Source organism: Diospyros lotus, chromosome 2 (genome assembly GCF_014633365.1).
Source record: "Diospyros lotus cultivar Yz01 chromosome 2, ASM1463336v1, whole genome shotgun sequence".
In the NCBI taxonomy this organism is placed as follows: domain Eukaryota; kingdom Viridiplantae; phylum Streptophyta; class Magnoliopsida; order Ericales; family Ebenaceae; genus Diospyros; species Diospyros lotus.
Genome location: NC_068339.1, coordinates 45,209,947 through 45,233,849, shown reverse-complemented (window position 1 = coordinate 45,233,849; position 23,903 = coordinate 45,209,947). Strand labels below are relative to the sequence as shown.

Genomic DNA, 23,903 nt, shown 5'->3' with positions numbered 1-23,903 from the left:
ATTACTACAAACAAATTTGTTTTTCTAACAATATATAAGGGAATGGGACTAACTTAAGTTCATAACTTTTTACAAATCACTATCATTAAAATGATCCGGATTTACAGGTCATATATCTCTTATATTATTTTTTTAAGTAATAAAAAAGATGAAACAAAAATTGAAAAATCAGTCTAGCAAAAAAAAAAAAATGAAAAATAGAAAACGTTGCAGTCATGGATTCTGACCAGCCCAACGGCGTCGTTTTACAGTTCGAACATGCTTTGGAATGAAACCGGTCCACCAATTGATAACCTAAGTCCGAACCAGAATCGACCGGCCCGATTGTTTCGTCCAATCCCATAAGAGTCGGCGAGTAGAGGCGTCGCGAAACTTTCTTCCTTTCTCTTCCTCTCTCTGTCTGAGACAGAAGAAGGGCGTGCTTGGATCAACCAGAGATCGCATCACCGAAACCCTAACCCTAATTCCTCAACCATGGCCTACCAGCAGCCAGCGCCAAAGGACGATGACCACAATCGCCGCCTCTACAATCCCTACCAAGACCTCCAGGTCCCCATCCACACGCTCTACAAGCTCCCGACCTCGCCTGAGTTCCTTTTCCAGGAGGAGTCCGTCGCACAGCGCCGCTCTTGGGGCGAGAACCTCACTTACTACACGGGCATCGGCTACCTCGGCGGGGCCACCGCCGGCGCCGTGAAGGGCTTCGCAGAAGGCGTCAGGGCGTCGGAGCCTGGCGACACGGCGAAGCTCCGGGTGAACCGGATCCTCAACGCGTCGGGGCAGGCGGGGCGGAGGATTGGGAACCGGGCCGGGGTGATCGGGTTGATGTATGCCGGGATGGAGAGCGGGTTGGTGGCGCTGAGGGACACCGATGATATGATCAACAGCGTGGCGGCGGGGCTGGGAACCGGCATGCTCTATAAGGCTGCGTCCGGGCCGCGGTCCGCAGCTGTGGCCGGTGCGATTGGCGGCTTGGTGGTTGGGCTGGCGTTGACGGGGAAGCAGCTGGTAAAGAGATATGTTCCGATCTAATTCCTACATATTTTTTGGTTCTTGGCTCTAAACCATAAATTTTAATCATTCCAAAATTTTGATAGATCTCAAGAAATGCTTTATCATTCCATTGATCAGTACGAATCTATTATTTCATCATATAGGAGATATTGTCTCAAGAAATATGGTCATGAATAATGTGATCTGTTCTTGACATGGAAATTGATCTGTACACAGATTTGTGCGAAAATTTCTAGTGCTTGTTAAATGATGGCCTATTGGTCTGAGCTTATGTTTTGTATTTGAAACCCAAGGTTTAAGGCATAGATTGTGCTTTACTTGTGTGACCTCTATTTGTTTATGTTTGACTGCATCATTATGTAAAATAGTTGCGGTTGATATATAGAAGTTCCATGGTTTAAAGTTCAAATGCTTCTTGCATCGTGAGTTTGATTGTTTTACCTTGGATAAATATCCTACCTTTTCTATCGTTTGTATATAAAATTGTGTTGCATTACTCTTTTTTTATTTGTCATGGGAAAAATTCCACACTTCGTTGAATAACATATCTTTATATAAAGGTTCACTGTATTTGAATAACGTGCCTCTTGGTGTATTAAGAATTTTTCTTAATACTGTATTTGAGGTGAACCTTTTCATCTAAGATGTTTGCTTCCTTTTTCTCTTTATGTTTTCTGCTTGTTTTATATTATAGGATAGGAAGAACATGGTCTCAAAAATTGAAGCATTGATAGGTTCCAACACAGCAAGATGTATCTAAATTATAAAATGGAGTTTGATTGATTATAGCAGTAGGATTGTTTGAGGTAATTCTACTTATGTTGGGCTTTGTTTTTGGCTCTAGATTTCATACAAGTTAGTTATATGGTAGAATATTGAATATTGTTGAATCCTTCTCAAATGTTTAATGGTTGCACAAATTTTACTGCTTTAAGTGAAGACTTGCTCATTGAAGCTATTCCTTTGTCTCGTGGATCACAAAGACCCTCTGTGATGGAGAGGTTAAATCAATGCTGCCATCCAAGGAATTTGACCAGTTGGTCATGGCCTAATCTCTACTAATATAATCAATCATGGAGACAATGGTGGTAATGTCATTATGGTTTCAAGCTTGGGAACATGGGCCCAGTGTAGGGTGACCCACTTTCAGGTTGGTTTCTCTCTCTCGTGATCAGTCAAGATTAAGCTTTCTCAACGGGGGAGTAAGGCATTGATTGAACCCTCTCTAGCACCTGATATACAAGTCCTTGAATATCTCATGTGAAGACATTGGCCTGGCTTGACCTATGCATTGTTTAATAGTTGGAGTTTAGCTATCAATTTATACAGGTGCAACTTAGCACGATGAGGCTAGACTATTGGTGATGTTGTGTTTGCATCTAGAGGGAGTACATGGCGAGCAAAGCATGCTGAGTGTTCTATTAGCCAAGCTGTGGAGATGTCATGAGGATCGCAACGAAGACCATCCTTACAAGGGTCTTCAATCCTAAGTGATGTGTTTGGGGCAGGAGCTCTATTTGTCAGGAGGCTGTAAGCATTATTTATATATGATTGGGCCATAGGGGGCCAAGAGTTCTATTGCCCAAGTTGAGGATGTCCCTCTAGTCTCCAACACCTAGGGTGGATAGTTCATCAGCTAAACCACTGGAATGTTGCAATCATCATTTATATTAATGGCACATAGGTTTGACATGGCATTTGCAATGTCGCTTAATTGGGTCTTGATCGTTGGAGGGAGATTATAGAGGTTTACACATCATCTCATGATGCTGGCACTTGGAAAGACATTGTGGATTGTTAAATATTGGGAGAGTTTCTACATATTGGTCACATGCCTCTACAATGGGGCTGGTTGGCAATTTGAGTGTCATTTAGAGAACTCTTAATCACTGGAGTGAGCAACTATGGAGATTCAGATGAATTTATCTGGATGGCACCTTGGAGCACTAGGTGTGCATTCCACATTGAGTATAATGCTTGGTCTTTGTAGAGGCTTTTGCTAGGTAGTAAATGTAAAATGGATTCCAGCGCCTTTAGTGGGATAGTGCACAGGTTTGAGGCTATAATTGGACTGATAACCTTGAGATGGCCAGCACTTGGAAGGCATGGAAACTGTCAAGTTTATGACACAATTAAAAGGGTACCTGAGCTATCTTGCTCCCATAAAGAGTGGGAGGACAAATTGGAAAAGCACTTCAATGAAAAATTTGAAGTTGGAATTTATTTTGCTCTGTTCTATCAAACAAGTTGCTACATTTGTGCTGGTCAGGAAAAAAAAAAAAGAATTGTTTTAGATTTGTTGGCATCGTTCAACACTTACAAAGCTTTGTTGAGATTGTGCGCAACAATTTTCATCTTGCTGGCGTATGTGTTGAAGCGTATTGTTGGTAATGAATTAAGGAATACAAGGGGAACTCAGTCAGAGTTAAAGGGTGAATTGGTAAATTGTGGTTTTGAAGTGTTTAATGTTTGAAACCCTATCTTGCCCTAAATAAAGTTTTTAATGAATTGATCGTTACACATTCTGCACTAGACCTTCTTAATGGAAACCAAAACCAATTAACAGTGGAATTGTTTATACATGTTTCATTTTTATAGCTAACGAACAGGTAATTTTTAGAATAATCACTTTTCTTGATTTCCAGGCCAATTAATGAAATTAGGGGTGTCTAAATTTGTGGGAGTTTTGTATTTTCCCCTGTTTGTTTTTAAAATAAAAAATAGCAATTACCGTAGTTCTTTTGTTTAAATAAAAAATGGAAATATGTCAACAATTTGGTTGACTATCAAATCTCACCACTTGTGGTTGGAACACTCACTGCACAATTTGGTTGAAAACATGGAGAGGTGACGTGAAGCCTCTCGCCAGGGTGTTCTTGGTTTGGCCCTCATCCACAATTTTCTCTCTTTTTGGCTTTTCTTTCTGCATTTTGCAAGCTCTAATCCAGTTTACTACTCTCTTTGCTCTTTCCTGTGCACACTTAGTGGTGTACAAGCTTACAAGCTTGGTTTTTACTTCTTTTTGATTGGCTTTCCCCTTGAAGCCCAACCATGGGTTTGCATCTTGCAATCTCAAACCCAATTTATCTGATTAGTCAACCAGTCAAAATTTGGAATGAGTACCAAGTTTTGTTTTTTCGTTCTTGTTTCTTTTCTGACTCCCCTTTTTGCAGGTCTTTTAAGATTTTTCATTCGCAAGCTCAGCCAAGCCTTGCATCATCTCTGTCTCCTCTTACTCCTATCTGTTGCTTCAAGTGTGTTTTTCCCCTCCTATTTCCTCTTCTTGTATTTTCATGTTTCTGCAACAGATGTTGTTTCTTCTTCATCAGATTTGCCTAGATCTGTGATGATTGATTGATCTTTTTGATCTGTCTGTTGGAATAGCAACATTAATAACGATTCACTGTATTTTCCTTTTCATTATCTAACTAATAAAAGCATATTTAATGAGGAACACAAGTTGACAATATTGATGCTGGGAGCACCTTACAAATTTCAATTGATATTTGCCATAGGAAGAGGAGAGGCTTATTTAGGGTAAATGCCTACTGTTCCCAATCATATTGCTCGGCAAATATGAGGGGGCGTGGCGTGGCGTGGCGTGGGGAGTCCTGAACCTGTAAGACAATTATCTTCTTAATTCTTTTTTGTTAATTAAGAAGGGTAAAGTTAATTTCAAGAATACTTTATATCGAGAATGTTATGTTCTCAACATGGAGTAAAAGGGGAGGTGGTCCCCCTATATATTACAGTGTTAAGTCAGTTTTATGCTACAATCCGAGGAATAATTTATGCAATGGCAACGTCATGAGCCCATTTCCTTCTTACATTTTTAATAATAATGATGTAAAAGGGATTGATATCAGACTGTTGTTACGTTTTAATTACCGTCATTTATTTGTCAAATTTTTAATAATGGTGAACATTATTTCAGTCACAAGTGGCAAAGTGAGGATGGCTATTGTAATGTTGTGTTGTAATCTAATATATAATGGTTTAATTTGATTGGCAATTTAATATGTATATATATATATATATATTGTAAACTTTTTTATACGTTATATGTATTTTTGTTTTTGTTGATGAAATGAAATAATTAGTTAAAAAAATATATAAAGACAGATTCAAGAAAACTTTGGAAGAGATATTAAAGTTTGATATGAAGTGTATGGGTCTAAATAAAAATATAACAAAAGACAGAAATATATGAAAATCTAAAATTTATATAATTGACTCCACATAGTGAGATAAAGACTAAATATGTTATTTGTAGTGGGGCAATGTTAATTTGTGTAATTGCCAATGAATTATATGTATTGTACTAGCCTAGTTAGGTATAAAAATATGTTTCGATTTCGTTCTAGATAATTATATAATATTATTTTTAAAAGTTATTAAAATAACATCTAATAACAGTTTTTATCATAGTAGCATTTAGTATATGTCACACAACCTAATAATTACGAAATTAGAATTAGATTCAATAAATTTAGTAATGAAATGAAAATTTTAAAATAATTACACATTTTATGAAAATAATTGTTTTTTTTTATAGATTTTGTTAAGGTGACAACTTTAGTCATTGAAATTTGTTATAAACAAAATAGTAATTAAAGGATATTTTATAAAGGAATATATAATTGAATTATTAATTTATAAATTAATACCATGTTAAATATAAAAATTAATATTATATATATATATAATTTTTAGTTATTGTTATGGATCAGTTAAAATTTTTTCGTAATACTTAACAATAACTGTAACCAACAATTTTATTTTTTTTTTCAAGAGGAGAGAACTATGACAGACCTTTTTATTAATATTTTTGTGGAATTATTTGTTTATTAACAGCACCTCGAGGCAAGCTCAAGCTGTCATTTTCTCAAAACAAATTAAGCGCAATTGTAGCATGTGTTCGATTTCATCAGAGTTGCTTGATATAAGTATGCTGCTTGATTTGATGCGAAGAGACCATTATTAATATAATAAAGTTATTTGCGAGTTTTTAAATTCTTGTTACATTTTCTAAGAGTGCATATTTTAATTATCCGAGCATGCTTTAGGCTTTTGTATTTAGGATAAAAAATAACTAAACTTGATTTTAAGAAAGAATTTGAGACTCATTCCATATGTTTTATGAGGTCTGTTCGAGAGGAATAAAAAGGTCAGATGAGGGCAGAGCATCCTGCAACAAAGAATTTGGATCATACGTTAGAATTAGATACAGCCATACAAAAATTTTCAACGTTGAAATGTGAAGATATGGAGTTCAAACCAAAGGCTAAGCTTGCCCAAAGATTAATAGTGCATAAGAAAGCGCTTTGTAAATTACAAACCGCAGCCCAAAAAATTTCACGCCAACTACTGGGATCAAAATTGGGTTGTTTATTAGGATAGGAATGAAGGCACCTTCGGGTGGGTCCACCAGCCATTTGGGGCACGTTAATCAGTCAGTCTGATATGATTGATGGTCGAAAGCCTCATTTTTAGCACCCACCCCTCCCTCCCACCCTTTATTGCATAAAACCACCTACCTGGGGCTGGGGACTGGGGCCGGGGACCCTGTTCCTCCTTGTGGGGGAGAGCACCAACATGAACGTCATAATCAAAACACCGCCAAAGATAAAAAAAAAAAAAAGAAAGGTGGAAAAGTCCCCTACTGCTCTTTCCCTTGCAGAATAAACTTGAAAGAGAGAAAATGGACAGAAAGAAAGAACATCAAATGGATTTAAAGAAGCATGGACTCTGGATTCTCTATGTAGCCTTTGAATGCTTTCAGCCATTCTGCACCGATGGCACCTTCATCCAAAACCGACCAACCAACAACGAAAAGAAACGATGTATCAGCTTTTGATAACAATGGAAGAATAATCAGTCAGGCTATAGAGATAATAACATCATTACTCTTAGGCAGGTCACAGTAGCTTACCATCAATAACACGGTGATCACAACTCAATGTTACTGACATGAAATTAGCGAACTGGAATTGCTCGGGGCCCGAACCAGGGATTACCCTCTTCTCGGCTGCTCCAATAGATAATAAATTCATACTCAAAAAGGGTTTCGTCTTCTATTTTCCAGCAAGGGGCGGGGGTAGAAAATAATAGAAAAGAGGAAGAAGGAGGAGCAAATGCATCCACTTACCAGAACCAACTGCAAGAATGCCTGCTTGGGGAGGGTTAATTATGGCGCAAAATTGCTTGATGCCAAAGGGCCCTCCCAAGTTTGACACTGTAAATGTTCCTCCCTACAAACGGAATAACAAAAATCATGTGCAACTGAATGCAATCATCTGCAGCTGCTATATAGTTGGTAAAACTAAATTCTGACCTCGTAGTCTTCTGGCTTTAAACTGTTGTCCTTGGCTTTTTGAGCCAAAAGTTTGACCTCCTCGGAAATCTTGGATAAACCTTTCTTGTCGGCATCCTGCAATTCCAGACAACAGGCTATATTAGAGCTAGCAAGGGAAGATACTCACAGCAGCAACACATTGCAACACCTTACCTTGATGACGGGGACAAATAATCCATTGTCTGTCTGCACTGCAACGTTGATATTTACATTGTGGTACCTAGAAGGGGAAATGATATAATCAGATTGATGCCACAAAGCAATTAAATAATAACTTTTACTACAAAAATTACGTGATGGAAGTAATAATATTTGCTGCAGAAAATACTTACTGTCTGATATAGTCATTTGTCCATGAACTATTGCATTGAGGGACTTTTTTAAGGGCCAGAGCAGCAGCCTGCAGCATATAAGTCTTCTTTATAACTGATTGAAATACTTTTAGAAACCATCACAAATATATAGCCTAAGCATCACTAAGGGATCCATAAAAGATAAATAGCATATACTAACTATCAAATACTAGGCTAATTATTTTATGAACTAATAACAGTTCAAATCATCAGGCTAGAGCTACAGCTAGAGCTTCTAATATGACTGGAACAAGAGGGTACTTTCTTCTACCAGACTCCTATATTTTCCATGTGGTGCTGCAATGGCAACCTCATACCATTTTAACACATAAATGAATTCAAAGAAACAGTTAACACCCACTTTTTTAAAATAACCAAAGGATTATATCATAGACTATGGCAACAGCTTGGAAGGGAAATGATAGAAAATGAATGAAAATATAAGAGTTATAAAGGAAAGAAAAGTGAATGAAAATGTTAAAAATGTTAAAGTTCTAATGGAAAAGGAAGGAAAGTGAATGTATGCACACTTCCTCTTGTTTCATTAGACCAGAAAATAGGAAGGAAATTCATCAAAAAACAAAGAAAAGAAAAATGGAAGGAAAGGCCACATTCCTTCCATTTGGTACAGAAGTACTATTCTAGAAAGTGAGGTAATTAGGTTTAAAGAGATAAATTATAATTAGTCTCTAAAGTTATCTTTTAAAAATTAAGCAATTTAAAAAATATAAAAACATTAGTACCTTACCTTCTCACCATTTCCACTCAACATTGGAAGGCAATGGAAGGAAAGAAGGGGAAAAAAAGAAAAAAGAAAAAAAAGCCTAAAATGCTTCTACTTTGTAAGCCCTCCATTCACCTCACTTGTCCCTCCTAAAAATTATTCAAACAATCCAACCGTACACTATCTTATTCCAAATTCTTTTGCTTCCGTTCTATATTCTTTAACACAGAGCATAAAAGCCTACTTTCCTGACTTTTCTGTTAGCATTTCACAATTCTGCTTGGGTTTCAGAAAGAAACATTACTGATTTAGTAGTTCAGACAGCCAAAATTATCATTGTGAAAACAGAATTACGTTACCTTAATCACAAGATCATTAATAGAGATCCGCTTTCCACCTGAAGCTTCTTGTACTGAATTGAGCTGGCTCCGCAATCTGCAGGTGGAACAGTAATCAGTTTTTATAAAATCTTTTGACAGCCAGTATCTCTCCAGAGAGAGAGAGAGACAGATACTCACTCCATCAGTCTATCAACACAGGTATCTACAGTCAAATAATAATGAGGAATAGTTTGCTTTGACAGTAACAACCGTGAAGCTGTGATCTGTGAACAATGCAACCAGAATAGGATTCAGAAATTCTTAAACGAGCTGAAAAAGTTAAATCAATTAAGAATTCCAAGCACAGATCAGAAAGCTAACAAAGATTGTATGGTGGTACATATATGGCTTGGAAGTAATAATTGAATTAAAATTGTTAAAGCAGCTAAATTTTGATGCTGCCCAAGGAACTGGTTATGCATTTATCACCTTTCTAATCTGAGAAACAGGTATGTCTGTATAATCTAAAGATGCAGCTGCTGCTATATCGACCTTGGTTGCTGCCATTGGAGCTTCCTTCCCTCGAGAAGCTACACGAAAGCGAGACATCATAAAAAGTAACTCAATATTCAGTTGACTGGATGATGTAGGAAATCATAAATTAAAGAAAAAGTCAAAACCAATAAATAGTACATTTGACTGTACATTAAATTTAACTGTAGTAGTCAATAAAAAGAGGCTGTAAATTAAGCCAATCAAGAAATTCTGTAACATATAAATAGTGTACTTGTAAGAGAGAGAGTTAAAATACCCAAGTATTCTTCAATATCAGCCTTCACAATGCGCCCATCAGGACCTGTTCCTTTGATGCTTGAGAGAGTTACCTATAGTCAAGTGATACAAAAAAGTCAGAACAACATTCAACTAGAATTGGACTCCCAGTAATGGGACCACAGTTGTTCAAGCAACAAAACTATAGTAGAAGCAACTTGAATAATTACATTGTTATCTTCTGCCAACTTTTTTGCAAGAGGACTAGCAAAAATGCGATCTTCAGAAGGAGAAGCTGCAGCAGCCTTGGAAACCTTTGGCTCAGGCAAAGTAGCAGGCTCGTCAACTTTCTCTACTTTGGGTGGGGCAGAATCTGAGGGTCCTTTAGCTGCAGGAGCAGCACTTGATTTTGAAGGTTGATAATCTTTAAACTTTAGAATATCCTCCTCATCTTCGACAGTGATGGCAATTACCTGAAGTAAAACCCTAAGAATATCTCAATACCCCAAATTACAAAGCCAATCCATTAGGAAATAGTCTTCTATTTTGGACAATTAACTTCATGCTATCTCCTTAAAATGTATCAGTTCACACAAGGCTTCAAACATATGACACAAGAATGGCTGAAAGATTCGTACCACATTAAAAAAATATCTAAGAGATGGCTTTTAAGCCAAATACACTGTAAACATAGCCAAGCCAAATATGCCAAGTTCAACAATGTGGGATATAGATATGTCTTGAAACAAAAAATATTTATTTCTACGCTATGTATGATCCAAAAACAGAAAAAAATAAAAGGGGTTTGCAACAGTTCCATTATGTTGAGAGGCCACCCATAAATGAGTATGCATATGCCAATATAGTCAAGCAGAAACCTCAACAAGAACAAAGGTTTAAATCAATAAGTATGTGCAGTACTGTTCAAGGGTAAAACATAGTGGGGTTATTCATTGCAAATAGATGAAGAGCTCAGCTATCGCAAAAGGCATTAAAAATCGTAGGGTTATATACCCCTTCTAAGCTGAATTGCATTTCAATAACCTAAACAAGGCTCTTAAGGATGATAGTCATTTTTCTCCTGCCTAGAGGAATTTGATTTTAAAATAATAAGATGGACCCTTTAAAGATAACACCAATAATATCAGAAGGCTAAAAGGACATGTATAAGATACAAAATTCAGTTCCTCTCAGCCATGCCTACCTCCATGAATGAGATCCATCCTTATACATATGGTCTACACGAGTGCCACAATTTTTTAGGAGTTATAGAAGGAGAAAGAAAAGCATTAAAATGCAAAGTGCCTAGAACAAAACTAGAAGGAAAAACGTGATGATGCACCCCCAAAAGATGAATCATAAGAAAAGTCTACATTGTGTCCTGTGGGTACTGTAGAAAGGAACAGCAATGAGAAATTAGAATTATTAAATCTTAATGTTTGATATTAGGACTTATTTGAATTTTGGAAATTAGATTTAAGGTTTTTATGGCTTTTATTTATTTTTTGAGGATAATTATAAGCAGGGTAATTATGATAAGATATTTAGTTATTTAGATTTTAGGGTTTTAGATTTTATCTTTAGACTTTTATCTTTTAATTTTGTTCAGATAATGGGAGTTAAACTAATTACGTTTTAGTTGTAATTGGATTTTAGCCTAAAAATCGGCTGATGATGTAATCAACAAAAATGCTTTTGATATTGAATACAGAAATCACTTGATTTTCTCTATCTGCATATTTGCTCTTTCTCTCCCTTGGCTTTCCTTTCTCTTCTTCTTCTCCCCTTCTTAATTTCTTCTTTCTCTTCAATTTTCTGCAATTTTTGTTGTTCAGAATAAACCAGAGCCTATAAGACTGAGAATGGAATGAAAGGGTGCATTGTGAGAATTAAAAGTGAATAGAACCAAATAACGGTCATTGATCTCTAACCTATTTTAGAGGGCCGTTTAGCAAAGGAACTATTCAGATGGTAATTCCAAGTACCCCTCTGGAAGGAACAGGGGAGTCAAATGATCAGAATAAATATAATGCTTTCAATTCTCTATCATATTCATCATCTTCTGACAATCCAACTCCTGGGACATATTGGTGACAGATGCCACGGCAATTCAGTAGGAGAAGCACAATGCAATAACATGGTACATGGTTAAGTCATTAGTGTTTTCAGCTCCATGATAAGACTATCCCTTAAATTGTATGCGGAATCTCAAAAGAGGGAATTAGATAGGCATTCAGTTATCACTTTAAGTGGATACATTTCCAACTTTAAAGCAAAGCAGTGCTACATGCTGCTAGTTTTGGAGTTCACCAGTGCTCATAAACAGGCCATGAAATGCTGGAAGAAGGGAAACGTGGAAGGCTCCAGCAGAATGGAACTCTAAAATGATTAGTAATTAATTTAAATCAAAATATTTTTGCTTAATTTCTTTTTTTAAATAAGTATATAATTGAAAATCTAAATTCAGATAATCAAATATGGTTGACTTTTACCTAGAAATCAATAGTCTATTCCAAGAACATGCTGATGCCCATGTTCATGTTCTGCAAGTTAACTTAAAGAAAGCTAAAAACCTCCCAGGTGTGTCTGTGTGCGTGCATGAAAGTACATTTGGGCATACCGAAACCAAGAACTGATGGACAATTAGTTTGGATTTCCAATTTCACATCGTTCCGAAGGTTGTGCTGCTTTAAAAGCCAAATTCATGTCACTGTTCTCAAAAACAAAATAAAATTACTTAACTGTTGCCAAAATACTACTGTTCCCACATAACAACTAATTCCTAGAAACTACATTCAGAAGCCAATACCATCCAACTTTAATTCCATATGCTGAACCATGTAACAGACAAAGATAATTAGGCAGTAGGCACTTTAGTTAATACAGGTAGGAGTCTCCAAGACAGCCATGATCTGTACAACAGTTTTCCTTATGATTTGGGACTATATACCATAAGGCAGGGCGTATGAGTGCCCAGTCTACATTCTTTCTACCCTATTTCTACAAAAAAGGGGGGAAGACTACTTATGAGAAACGATTAGGACAAAGTGTGGTCATAATACTAGAAGACATTAGTACCTCACCAACTTTAAGTTCTTTTGCTCCATCCCCGTGTATTATCTTAGCAAGATAGCCTTCCTCCATGCATTCCATCTCAACTGTTGCTTTATCCTTCAATTTAGATTCAAGTAAAATACAAGTCAATTTGCATGATAAGCAAGTCACACAAATAAGAAATTTCATCAACCAGAAAAGGCTAAGACCCACTGTTTCAACTTCACAGAGTACTTCACCAGGAGAAACTTTATCACCTTCCTTTTTCAACCACCTGGCAATATTACCCTGCATTGCAAGGAAGGGAAAATAAATTACAAGGGAATAGATCTAGAATGTCTCATTCTGTTTGCTTAAAGTACATGCCTCAGTCATTGTTGGTGAAAGAGAAGGCATCCCAATCTCCTGATGTGGAGGAAGGCCTGCAGAATATCACAATTAACCACACACCATTAAGAATTAAACAGCCAAGGAAGAGTGACCACTACAAAATCATCACATTTAACAAGACAGACAATATGAGCATAAGGAGGAAGGTCGGCATAATTTCACAATAAACTGTACCATTTTGATCACAACAAAACTCATTATATTTGAAAACACAAAAGGAAAACATGAGAAATTTCCTCTGCAAAATCAGAAGACATCATAAAATGACATAATTGAGAACTAATGCATTTTGTCATTTCACAACTGTTACTAGATAATAGGAGCAAGAACATCATTACATATGTTTCTCCGTCTCAAAGACCAATTGAAGAAGAAAAATATAAATTTTACTTGGATAATCAACCATGATGTCTTGTAGTCAATACCATGAAATTGTCTTCCAGAGAAAATAACAATAGAAATTCACCCCCCACTGTTCCCTCCAAACACACACACCAAGCAGGAGACAGCCTATACATCACGGCCAGTCCAAGTGTTTTTGTGAACAATATCTATTAGCTAAAAACATTGCATGTTCTATAAATGATGAACGGTTATCTTCTTGGCATATCCTATTTATGTGATGAATCAATGATGCCAAGAGATCTAGGAATTGCAACCATTTGACATGCAACTGTCCACCACAAAACACTCGAGATCCACTACGTTGTCACCACCCCACGGACATATTAGTAATAGTAGATTACATGTATTAGTTAGGAGTTGTACTTCGCTGTTTTACCTGGTACCTTTTAGTTAGACAGCCTATAAATAGGCTAGATTAGGTAAAGAATTGCATGGTGGATGATATTTTGAATTCAGTCTTCTCTCTCTACATTTCTCTCCCTTTATCTCCTTTTTTCTCCCTCAATTCTCTCTGTTTCTGTTCTGTTTCTCCCTCCATTTCTGCTCTCTCTCTCTCTCTCTCTCTCTCCCCCCCCCCCCCCCTTCTTCTCAATTTCCTTTCTAAACCCTAGCATAACCCGAAATTTGGTACGGTGGTCCTCAGCTGCCGAATTGAGTTGAAGCGAGTAAGGTAGGCACGGATTGGAAGTAGAGCTGGGGTGATTGCTGATCCACAGCAATCCCGATCAGATCTGGACAATAATTGATCCATAGGATCGAGATCATCAGCAATCAGTGCAGTGGTTGGAGTCAGCAATTCACTGCATATTGAAGGTGGATTCAGAGCAGACAGCTTGAGGAATGGCTGAAGGTACAAGGATGAAGCAGCTTGAAGCAAGGATGGAGGCGCTGGAATTGGAACTGCTGCAGACTCAGGAGGCAGTGAGTTGCAGCAGGGAACAAAGCTCGGCCATACGGGAGAGTGTGCAGAGAGAAATGGAGAAAAACAGAGGAACATTGGATCAATTTGGCCAGAGGATAAACAGTATATTCAACATGCTGTCAACATTACCTCAATTCCATTTCTCACCGAAATTCCACCGAGATCTATCTCCGATCCAATTCTGCCTGGTGATGGCACTCTCCCTAGAGTTTCAGGAGTGTAGGAGGCTGAGGAGTTACCGATCCTGGAACCAGCAATTGTGGTAAGAGGCCCTTTTCATACCTCTAATTACACTCCCATGCCAAGATTGGAGATACCGCTTTTCGATGGATCGAAACCGAGATGGTGGATTCGCAGGTGTGAGATTTTTTCAGTTTTACAATATCAAAGAAGGGCAGAATATCATTCTGGCAGCAGCCTATCTTAATGATATGACTGACTCTTGGTACCAAGGATGGATCAACACAAGGAGATATGAGGTTAGTTGGACTAACTTTGCAGAAGATCTATGTGATCATTTTGGAGAGAAATCCATGATTGAAGAGTTTAACAAGTTAAGACAAGAAGGATCAATGATACAGTATCAAATTTGGTTTGAAGAATTAAGATTAGTAATGTAGACTTTACTGTCTGCCCTAACAGAGCAGTATTTTGTCTCTAGTTTCATCAGTGGCCTCAAGGATGAATTGAGGCTAATTGTCAAGATCATGCAGCCTGTGACAGTGAAGCAGGCCGCTAAGAAGGTAAGACTGTAGGGGCTTGCATTAGAAGCTATTTTCAAAAGGCACGGACTTCTAACAAAAAGTTACCCTTCAAGCAGTTGGGCAGTGGGAGAAAATGCCTGGACCGTAGCCTCAGGACTAACTCAAGGAAACAAGCATCTAGGGGTGTTAAAAAAAATTGGCTAACCACGAAAACCAGCTGAACCACACCGCACAGTTTTTTGGGTGAGCGGTTTGGCACGGTTTAAAAAAACTGCAAACCGCGTGGTTTGCGGTTTGGAAATTTAGCAGTTCAATTTTGAACCGAACCGCCCGAGTAATATTTTAATAATAAAATATAAAAGGGCACGACATGTAACCCTAATCACTTCCAAGTTCCAAGCCTTCCTTTCTATTTCTTCTCTCTACCTACTACCCAGCGCCGCATGCTTCCAACCCACCAAGGACTCAAGGGGATCTGTCGATCTGATATGGTTTCGCCAAGGAGAAGCGTACAAAAGCAGCCTGAAACTGAAGTCTTCTTTCACTGCCTAGAAATCGACCAACGGGAAGGCACTGAGGAAGCAGCTGGCGACGAAGGCAGCAAGGAAGTCGGCGTCGGCGACGGGAGGGGTGAAGAGGGCACACAGGTTCCGAGCGGGGACATTGGCTTTGAGGGAGATCCGAAAGTACCAGAAGAGAATGGAGTTGATGATCCGAAAGTTGCCATTCCGAAGGCTTGTGAGGGAGATCGCGCAGGACTTCAAGACGGATCTTAAGTTTCAGAGCAACGTGGTGGCGGCCCTCCAGGAGGATCCGAGGCAAGAGAGCTTGATTCAGGCTTGTTACAATTATTCAGTGATTTTATTGTTCCGATCTTCGCTTTGATTGAAGAAAAAAAAAAAAAAAACCCTCAGAATTTCTCGTAGTAAATTCCAGATATGTTCTTCCGTTTTCTTGGACTTTCTAGTTGAAAGATTAATGCAAGATTAGCGTAGTGTGTTTGTTGATCATCTAAAAAGGCTCCATAGCCTAATCTATAAATGTGCAGGACTCTTCGATCTTCAAGGAGAAGCGAAACCAAACCGCACTGAACCGTGAAAATCAAACCGTGCCAAACCGTGAAACCAAACCACGCCAAACTATGAAAACCAAGCATTCAACAAACCGTGAAAACCGCACTGAACCGCACCGCATCGATGCGGTTTTCGCTCACCAAATCAGACCGTACGGTTTGATGTTATAAGAAAACCACATATGCGGTTTGGTATATTAAAAATATCAAAAACCGACCAAACTGAACCGTGCACACCCTTACAAGCATCCTCCTGCTTTGACTGTAGCCTCAAGACTAACTCAAGGAAACGAGCATCCTAGGGTTTACACTAACCCTAATGCAGTCAAAACTCCTATTATGGAGAAAAGGAGAAGGCTCGGATTATGCACTAAATGCAGAGATAGATTCAGCCCGGGCCACCAATGCAAACGGCAGTTAATGAATATGAAGGGGTTAGAAAAGAAAGAGGAAGAAGAGCAAACAGGAATTGGATGAAGAAACAACGGGTTAGGTGGTGTTGTTTCTTGGGGACAAGAAACCTCTCAAGAACTTGTCACAACCCCAAGGCATATTAGTAATAGTAGATTATATGTAATAGTTAGGAGTTGTACTTTGTTGTTTTACCTGTTGTACCTTTCAGTTAGACAGCCTATAAATAGGCTAGAGTAGGTAGAGAATTGCATGGTAGAATGATATTTTGAATTCAGTCTTCTCTCACTACATTTCTCTCCCTCAAACTCCTTTGTTCTCCCTCAATTCTCTCTATTTCTGTTCTATTTCTCCCTCCATTTCTGCTCTCTCTCTCTCCCCCGTATTCTTCTCAATTTCCTTTCTAAACCCTAGCAAAACCCTAGGGCGCGACATACATTTGTAGGAAAGTGTATAAGTTGCCCTTTCATCAAGAAATAAGGGCCCCTCAACACGTAAAATTCACATATAAAAATATTAGCAACATTATATGTGATGCAATATCTTATGTTGACCACAAATTCTTATTTTGCATCGTTAACAAGATGTCAAAAATTAAAATTACCTACCCCTCATTACGTGTATTAGTTTTGTGAGTCCTATCTAACTCTTAAAATTACAAAGGTAAAGCTACAATGATGAAGCTGTCAGGTTTTATTGTCTTGTACTCTATTATAGTAAAGCATACATGTAATGAAAAATGTCCAAAGATCACATTCAGAGTCATAATAAACTCAGTAATGCCATTTCTTCATCTCTATGAAGCTAGAACGTGGACGTGTGACAAGAAGACCCTAAAACACGACATGCCATGAACATCTTAATAAAGGATAATGCTAACCATTGCCCTTAAGCTTCAATAAATGCACTTTGTTTTTAGATAGGATAAAAAAATTTAAGTTCTAAAACAATTTTAGTATCGCATTTTGCAACATTTTATCAACTAAAAAAACTGTTTTGGAACTGAAAACAACGCACCTTGTCTAAGAACAAATGGTTTTCATTACCCATTAATAAATTATGCACTCATGTGTAAAGTGCAAAAAATTATGTTGTTCTTGTTGGCATAATCGTTTTGACAAAATGAGAGTATTTTAGACAAATGTGTTCGTGGCTACATTTGTATCTTGTTTAGCATTGCATCCAAGAATGACCTACTTACAAGGCATTTTGAAGCCCTAACTGTAACTTTCAGAAACAACTTCAGGAGTCAGCTGAGGGGGAAAAAAAAATCAACTTAGGCAAAACGTAGAAAGACTCCGTCTACAGTGTTCCCTGGAACACAAGAGGACAAAATGCTGAAATTCTGTAGGCAACAGTAGTCAAAGCATGGGAGGCCATTCCATGATAGGCAAAGAAGTCCGAAGTCCAAAGGACAGGCTAGTAGCAATAGTAGGCAAGCATGGCACATCCATTGCCCATGGTTACAAGACAGCGACCATCTTAGAACAACCATGGGAAGAATGTGATCGTGATACAATAGATTTTGGACAAAAATGAAAAATTAATTGTTGAAGCTTTGCATTGAGCATATTCTAGAAGATCAGAAAGAATCAAAAGAAACCAGTTAGCTAGATTGATGATAAACCGGAAATAAGTTAGTTAGGTTAGTTGTAATTAAATCGGTTATGTAAGGGTAGAATAGACTTTGTGTTGGTTTTAAATGCCCTTATAATTTCCGCCCCAACTCTCTATAAATAGATGGATAGGCAGACTGTTGTGATCATTATGATCATTCAATTTACTTTCTGAATAAGAGAACTGCTATGAGAGGAAAGGCTTGATTAGAAGAAGTTCTTTGTAATCTCGGTGAAGGCAGTGCACTCATGTGATAGAGAGTGAAGAGGGTTTCTTGTGTACTGATTCAAGATTGGATTTCTAGTGAATTGCTCTTGGACCGTGGCTGGATGTAGGGCTGTTTCCACAGCCTGAACCAGGATAAATCCTGGTCTCTTTTGTGGTTTGGTTGTCTCTTTCCCTTATTCTCTTACTGTTTTATATAATGTTTTCCATTTCTGTTGTTTGGTTTTGATATTGAGAGAGAGTGTGCGAGATTGGCATTGAATTGAGAAGATTAGTGCTCCTAATCTTAACATTAATCTTTTTGGAGCTTTGTGCACAGCTAGTCTGGAAAGTTAATGATGGTTGAATATTTTTTGGATTGCCATCCCAATCCATTACGGAAGGCGATCAATTAAGGAATGTACACCTAAATTAAAAGCTAGCATTAAATATCCATACTAGAGAAGCTTTGGATTGGTTATATGCGGAGTTGCATTGATTACTGGTGAGCATTGAGTTGACCATTCAAAAAGTAACATTTAATACTGAGTTGAAGTTCAGATGATGTACATCCAATCTTCTTTGACATTCGAGCCTAAATTGTTCAATATGCACCACATGCTTGGTCAATGATTTCCAAACCTTGGCAAAATTGGCAAGTGAGTTAAAGTAGCAACTGAACAAGTGTGATCAAGGTTGGTTGACTCTAAAGCATCCCAAAGAGTTCAAGACGTGAATTCTAGTCTCCTCTAAAGAACAGAAGCTGCAGCATCCCCTCATGTTTGTGAATGTAAAGTAAGAAGACATAAATCCAAGATAATCTAGTCATTAACGCCCATATTTCTTATTGCATTGGATACAGCCAGAGTAGGGTACCTAAGTCTTTGTAATTCACTTTGTAGGGCATTTCAACTAGACCAAGTTCCCGTGGTTCTTCCCCCAAGATTTTCCATATAAAAACTGTTCATTTTCTCTCTGTTTTTCAGAATTTTGTATTTTTATTTTTATGGATGATCAAACCTACTGTAAGATAAATATAAAGCCAATGACTATGAAGTTTGTTAACTAGCTATCCATACTTTGTAAGACTTCAACCTTGGATAGTCTCAACCCCAAACTTTTCATTTTATATATAACAGCAATAATCACAAGCCTTAATCCAACTAGGTGGGGTCAGCTCACAACAAAAAAATAAATATAATTAGAAAGTCCCAATATATATTCTTAAAAAGTCAGTTCAAAAAAAGTTTGGGAAATCAAAATTCTCAAAACTAGGAGCCTGCTCAATTTTTATGTCAGTTTTCATGAATTTTTTTATTTGTTTTGTGTGTGTTTTCATTTTTTATCAAAAAATAGAAATTGAATATTGCATTTGGCAATGTTGCTGTTTCTCAAAACTTTTAAAATAAAATTGACAATGATATTTGATAAAAAAAAAAAAAAACATTGTATACCTATCAGATAATTAAATATGTGTAAAAAATTATTTATACAAACAAGGGTACCCATCCCTTATAAAAAATAGCTGGTTGGTCACGGGATGCTAGGTTGATGAAGGGAGTACAACTGGTCAGTTGCCTGAAGGTTGCTTTAATGAAGAAAGTGGCTAGTTAATCAAATGGAAACAAAAATATGAACATGGGATTCTGATTTTTTCAAAAAAAATTAAAAAGAAATGAAAACTGTGTTTGCACCAAAAGTCACTTTCTGAAACTGAAAATGAAAACAAAATCAAACGGACTCTATAGTTTAAAGGAGGGAGGCCCGTAATGTAAACTTACATTGTTTTTATTTTGTGGCTGATTTTTAAACATGGTATTTATAATTTGGAGGTGACTCTAGTTTGCTTAAATGAGGAAGACGCAAAATATTGTGACGAAAGCAGGCATCTCCATCAGTTCATAAGCATCTATTAGTAGAATAAAGATTACAAAAATAATAGGATAAACTAGGATGGGTGACCCACATTAGGATGTGTCCAAAAAGTGTCAGTGTCTGATGCAATACAACACCTTCATAGATATGCCCTTGCTTAGCTTCTCATATAGAAAACCTCTAATATTCCACATTGTTCTGTCCACATTTAGTTCCATATTGAGTCAAGATCCAATACTGATACTTTAAACACTTTATAATGATGACTGATAGAGATATCCACCAGTTCTAAGAAATATCCTGAATAAGAAGTTTGAAGGATATTACTGCATCAACCTTATAGCATAAGTATTACTACATAATTAAAGAAAGATGACTTCACAAAGATCGATTCCTCCTAACCTTATACAATTCACTGCTCATTTTCATCTAGCCTAAAAAAGGAGAAAGGAAATCTCAGACAGCGTGGAAGAAAAATTCAGAATTCTTACAAACTACAAAGGGACAAAAACAAACCAAGAAAATCCACTAGATAAAAGTTTCACAATTGGGTTTGTAAAATGAGTTCATACCACCTCTTTCCACATTATTTCTTGAGCATTTGTTGGAACTTAAAATTCTCATGGCCATCATATTCTAGGATTTGGAACACTATCCACTAATCAGATCTCTACACAAAATAACATCATAATACACCAACTTGTTGTAGCCACCTGAGAACTCAAATTAATTCCTGTCACAAGTCTTGTGAACCACCCAGACAGTTCACCCGTGGTTAATGCTTCAAAAGTTCATTTATGTTCCTTTTCATTCCTTATTATTGTTCAGAGGTACTTTGCTGTCAATAAAATTGCCTATGCATAAATTTACCATTCTTTTTTTTTTTTTTCCTCAGGCAATTAGTATAGAAGTCAAAGCAACATACATAAAATTTGAAATTTTAGAATCCATAGCTAAGAGAGATACTCAAACCAGCAAACATATAACTTTCATATCATGCATTACTGTTTTGGGTAGTATTTTGGTGTCAAAAAGCTGCATGCAAATGTACATTTATTTTCTCAGGCAACTAGTAGATAAGTTTAAAAAACACGTACATAAATTTAGGAATTTCATGAGACTTCTCACATCATTTAAAACACCAGTATTGAATGGTAGTGTAGTACTACCAAGAGAATTTTCAAACAAACCTAGACAGCACTTTTGCTAATACATAGGACTTTGAAAAATCCTGACAGCATTAATAAACAAATAATGCATTGAGAAATGGAACACAGGCATTACTCCATATATAAAACGATAAGTTACTATGATAGAATGTTTGTGTCATCGCTTAAAAGGAATATTTCTCAGATTATCTAAACTTTACAATCACCAGCCATCTGACAGAGCAAAACAGGTTGTAATGAAACTATACCTGAATCATTTGAATAACATCTCTTTGGGTGTACTTGTGAGCTGACAAAAGAATAGAAACAATCAGGCCTGCTACGATAGTATTATTAAGTATGTGCATTCTGATATATATATATGTGTGTCATGTGTGTCAAACTAGTGTATACCCTTCATTGGAGGCTAAGCCAGCCATTGGAGCTTCCACTTTCATTGACATCCTTAAAACATTTACTTTGAATACTCCTGAGGATGATGCCTACACAGAATGAAGCACTATAGTTACTCAAATTCTAAATTATCGTGTTGGCAGATGAAGATCTTCGCAAGAAATTATGACGAAGAGAGGCAATCTAAAAAGTGAACATGATGATTATAAGGAAGACAAAATTGAGATGCATCAATGAACCTTGAAGAGAGCAGGATTTGTTGATTTGTAATGAATGCTATCTGTACTTGGAGGGCTTCTCATGGAAGGTTTACAGGCCTGATTTATTTCTCCAGTAGCAAAACCATGTCCCTGAACACCCAAAATACCTGGAAAATAACAGAAGTTATAAATAACCATACACAACATAGTTCAAGAACTCCCCATACCACAAATACTGACTCAATGAGTGAAGATGAAAATCAAATCACAAGTACTTATTCCATGAATACAGGTGGCAATCAAATCAGGATGAATGCCTACGTGCCTAGTAATTATATGAACTGTCATAAGCATGAATTATAGCATAATCCAATTAGCACCATAGGAGCTCAAACATTGAAAATTCAAAAACTTAATGCTGCAAATATTCTCCAAACTTGACATCATTTGCTTCAGGTAAAAGCCAACCGATTTACAAAAGATAAAACAACAAAAAAGGCCAACCTAAGCTAGAGTAGATGATTGCCGTTTTTTATCTGCTTGGTAGAGATATGTTGAAAATACACAGATGACAAGAAATCAAACATATAATTGCACACCATTTTAAAACATAGTTTTCTTAATCTTTAATTGGAATAATAAAGTTTTAACTGCTTGTAACAATTTCCATTGCTTACTAAAGAGCATGCGTATAAACAAGATTTAGCCAGTAGTCTACCTATAAAACTGAGGATAGAAATTGAAGACATCTTACGCTTATATTTTTTGTTAACTTTATTATTGTGCATTCATATTCATGTATGCGGCAAGAACACGAATACAGGTCACCTAAAACAGTCGCCTGATGTTTGTAGTCAATGATATGATACACAAAAAGAAACAAGGAACACGCAGATAAAACTAATAGGCGCCAGACCAATTACTAGATAACACCTAGCTAGACTGAGAACTAGAACCCAGGATTAGCTACTGACCGTCTCCGGCACCAGCGGATGGAGCAGATGGACGTACACCATTTGAGAACCAACGCACCAAAGTGGCGCGTTCATGCCGCAGCAAGCGATGAGCACTTCTCAACTGTAAAATAGAAAGAACAAAAATATGATCAAAAATATTCTCAAAACAAAAGAACAGAACTAATCAGTAAATCCGTCACAGGTCCATCGTCTGACAGTGAAGATTTCAAACATTCTACGGTACAAAACCGCGCACAAAGCACACTTCACAGGCACTTTCAGTTAAAATTCTTCTTCCAGCTCAACGACTCGTTCGCAATTACAAACAAACGGAATTCCTCCGGAAAACAGAAATTGTAGCGGATTTATCATATATGTTGTGCGAATTGCGATTAGAAGTCCAAATGGTTGGACAGGTTACCTTTCTGGAGTGAGCCAAGATGTGAGACGGACACGACATGGCTGGATAGATCGAAGAGCGGCGTTCGGAAGCCCTGTGACCGGCGCTCTGCGAGATCGATCGGCAGCGAGACAGCGGTGTAGAGATCTAGGGCTCCTGGGGAAGAGAAATCCGTGTTAACAAGAGTGCTTGATTCGGAAAGAGCTCTCGCTTTCTTTATTCCTTCCTTTTATATATCTACTGTTAATGTTCAGTGCAATGGCTGACCAAAGTTTTGGGCTCCCAATTCCAGATTTGTCCCCATTGATTATTTTTTTTACTCTAAAAATATAATCTTTTTTGTATAAATGAAAATATTATTATTTTTTAATACATAACAAACTACAAGAAATGTCACTCTAAGAGAGACAATAAGATTTAAATCCACAACTTCATATTTTTGTGAATCACCATAGGATTCGCCCTTAATTTTTAAGAAGAGTGCAAACATTTGATTTAATTAAAATAACTAAATCAAATTTATCAAAATTATCGATTTATTTAATTTGCTTCAATTCAATTATTAAATTTGACCGATTCAATTATTTTGATTCA

At 37.1% G+C, this 23,903-nt stretch overlaps 2 protein-coding genes across 6 annotated transcripts; one reads left to right on the top strand and one right to left on the bottom strand.

The window, feature by feature from the left end:
- The first annotated feature begins 336 nt into the window (after positions 1-336).
- Positions 337-21,962, top strand: LOC127794876 (mitochondrial import inner membrane translocase subunit TIM23-2-like). Of its 5 annotated transcripts, none has more exons than XM_052326144.1 (2): positions 337-1,008; positions 21,897-21,962. In XM_052326144.1, the coding sequence occupies exons 1-2, from the start codon at positions 475-477 to the stop codon at positions 21,945-21,947; spliced, it is 585 nt and encodes a 194-aa protein (XP_052182104.1). In that variant the 5' UTR covers positions 337-474; the 3' UTR covers positions 21,948-21,962. The 5 variants fall into 5 exon arrangements, with proteins under 5 accessions (XP_052182104.1, XP_052182103.1, XP_052182106.1 ...); XM_052326143.1 differs by lacking the exon at positions 21,897-21,962 and adding an exon at positions 1,998-3,908; XM_052326146.1 differs by lacking the exon at positions 21,897-21,962 and adding an exon at positions 4,530-4,565 and having other exon boundaries at positions 338-1,008.
- LOC127794875 (dihydrolipoyllysine-residue acetyltransferase component 2 of pyruvate dehydrogenase complex, mitochondrial-like) lies at positions 6,204-23,521 on the bottom strand. Its single transcript, XM_052326142.1, has 19 exons — positions 23,331-23,521; positions 22,928-23,030; positions 21,993-22,120; positions 21,754-21,842; positions 21,609-21,649; positions 12,958-13,013; positions 12,805-12,879; positions 12,616-12,708; positions 9,768-10,010; positions 9,578-9,650; positions 9,256-9,356; positions 8,965-9,050; positions 8,806-8,881; positions 7,702-7,769; positions 7,523-7,589; positions 7,349-7,444; positions 7,163-7,265; positions 6,947-7,042; positions 6,204-6,816 (listed from the first exon to the last, which is right to left on the bottom strand). Exons 1-19 carry the CDS (start codon positions 23,367-23,369, stop codon positions 6,746-6,748), a joined length of 1,704 nt encoding a protein of 567 aa, XP_052182102.1. The 5' UTR covers positions 23,370-23,521; the 3' UTR covers positions 6,204-6,745.
- Positions 23,522-23,903: the final 382 nt, after the last annotated feature.

Coding starts and splice junctions, on each gene's coding strand:
- LOC127794875 (XM_052326142.1), bottom strand. CDS start 23,369: ATGTCGTGTCCGTCTCACATCTTGGCTCACTCCAGAAAG. Junction 12,709..12,804: donor TACTCTGTGAAGTTGAAACA/GTGGGTCTTAGC, acceptor TCTAAATTGAAG/GATAAAGCAACAGTTGAGAT. Junction 7,266..7,348: donor TAAAGCCAGAAGACTACGAG/GTCAGAATTTAG, acceptor TTCCGTTTGTAG/GGAGGAACATTTACAGTGTC.
- LOC127794876 (XM_052326143.1), top strand. CDS start 475: ATGGCCTACCAGCAGCCAGCGCCAAAGGACGATGACCACAATCGCCGC. Junction 1,009..1,997: donor CGTTGACGGGGAAGCAGCTG/GTAAAGAGATAT, acceptor TGGATCACAAAG/ACCCTCTGTGATGGAGAGGT.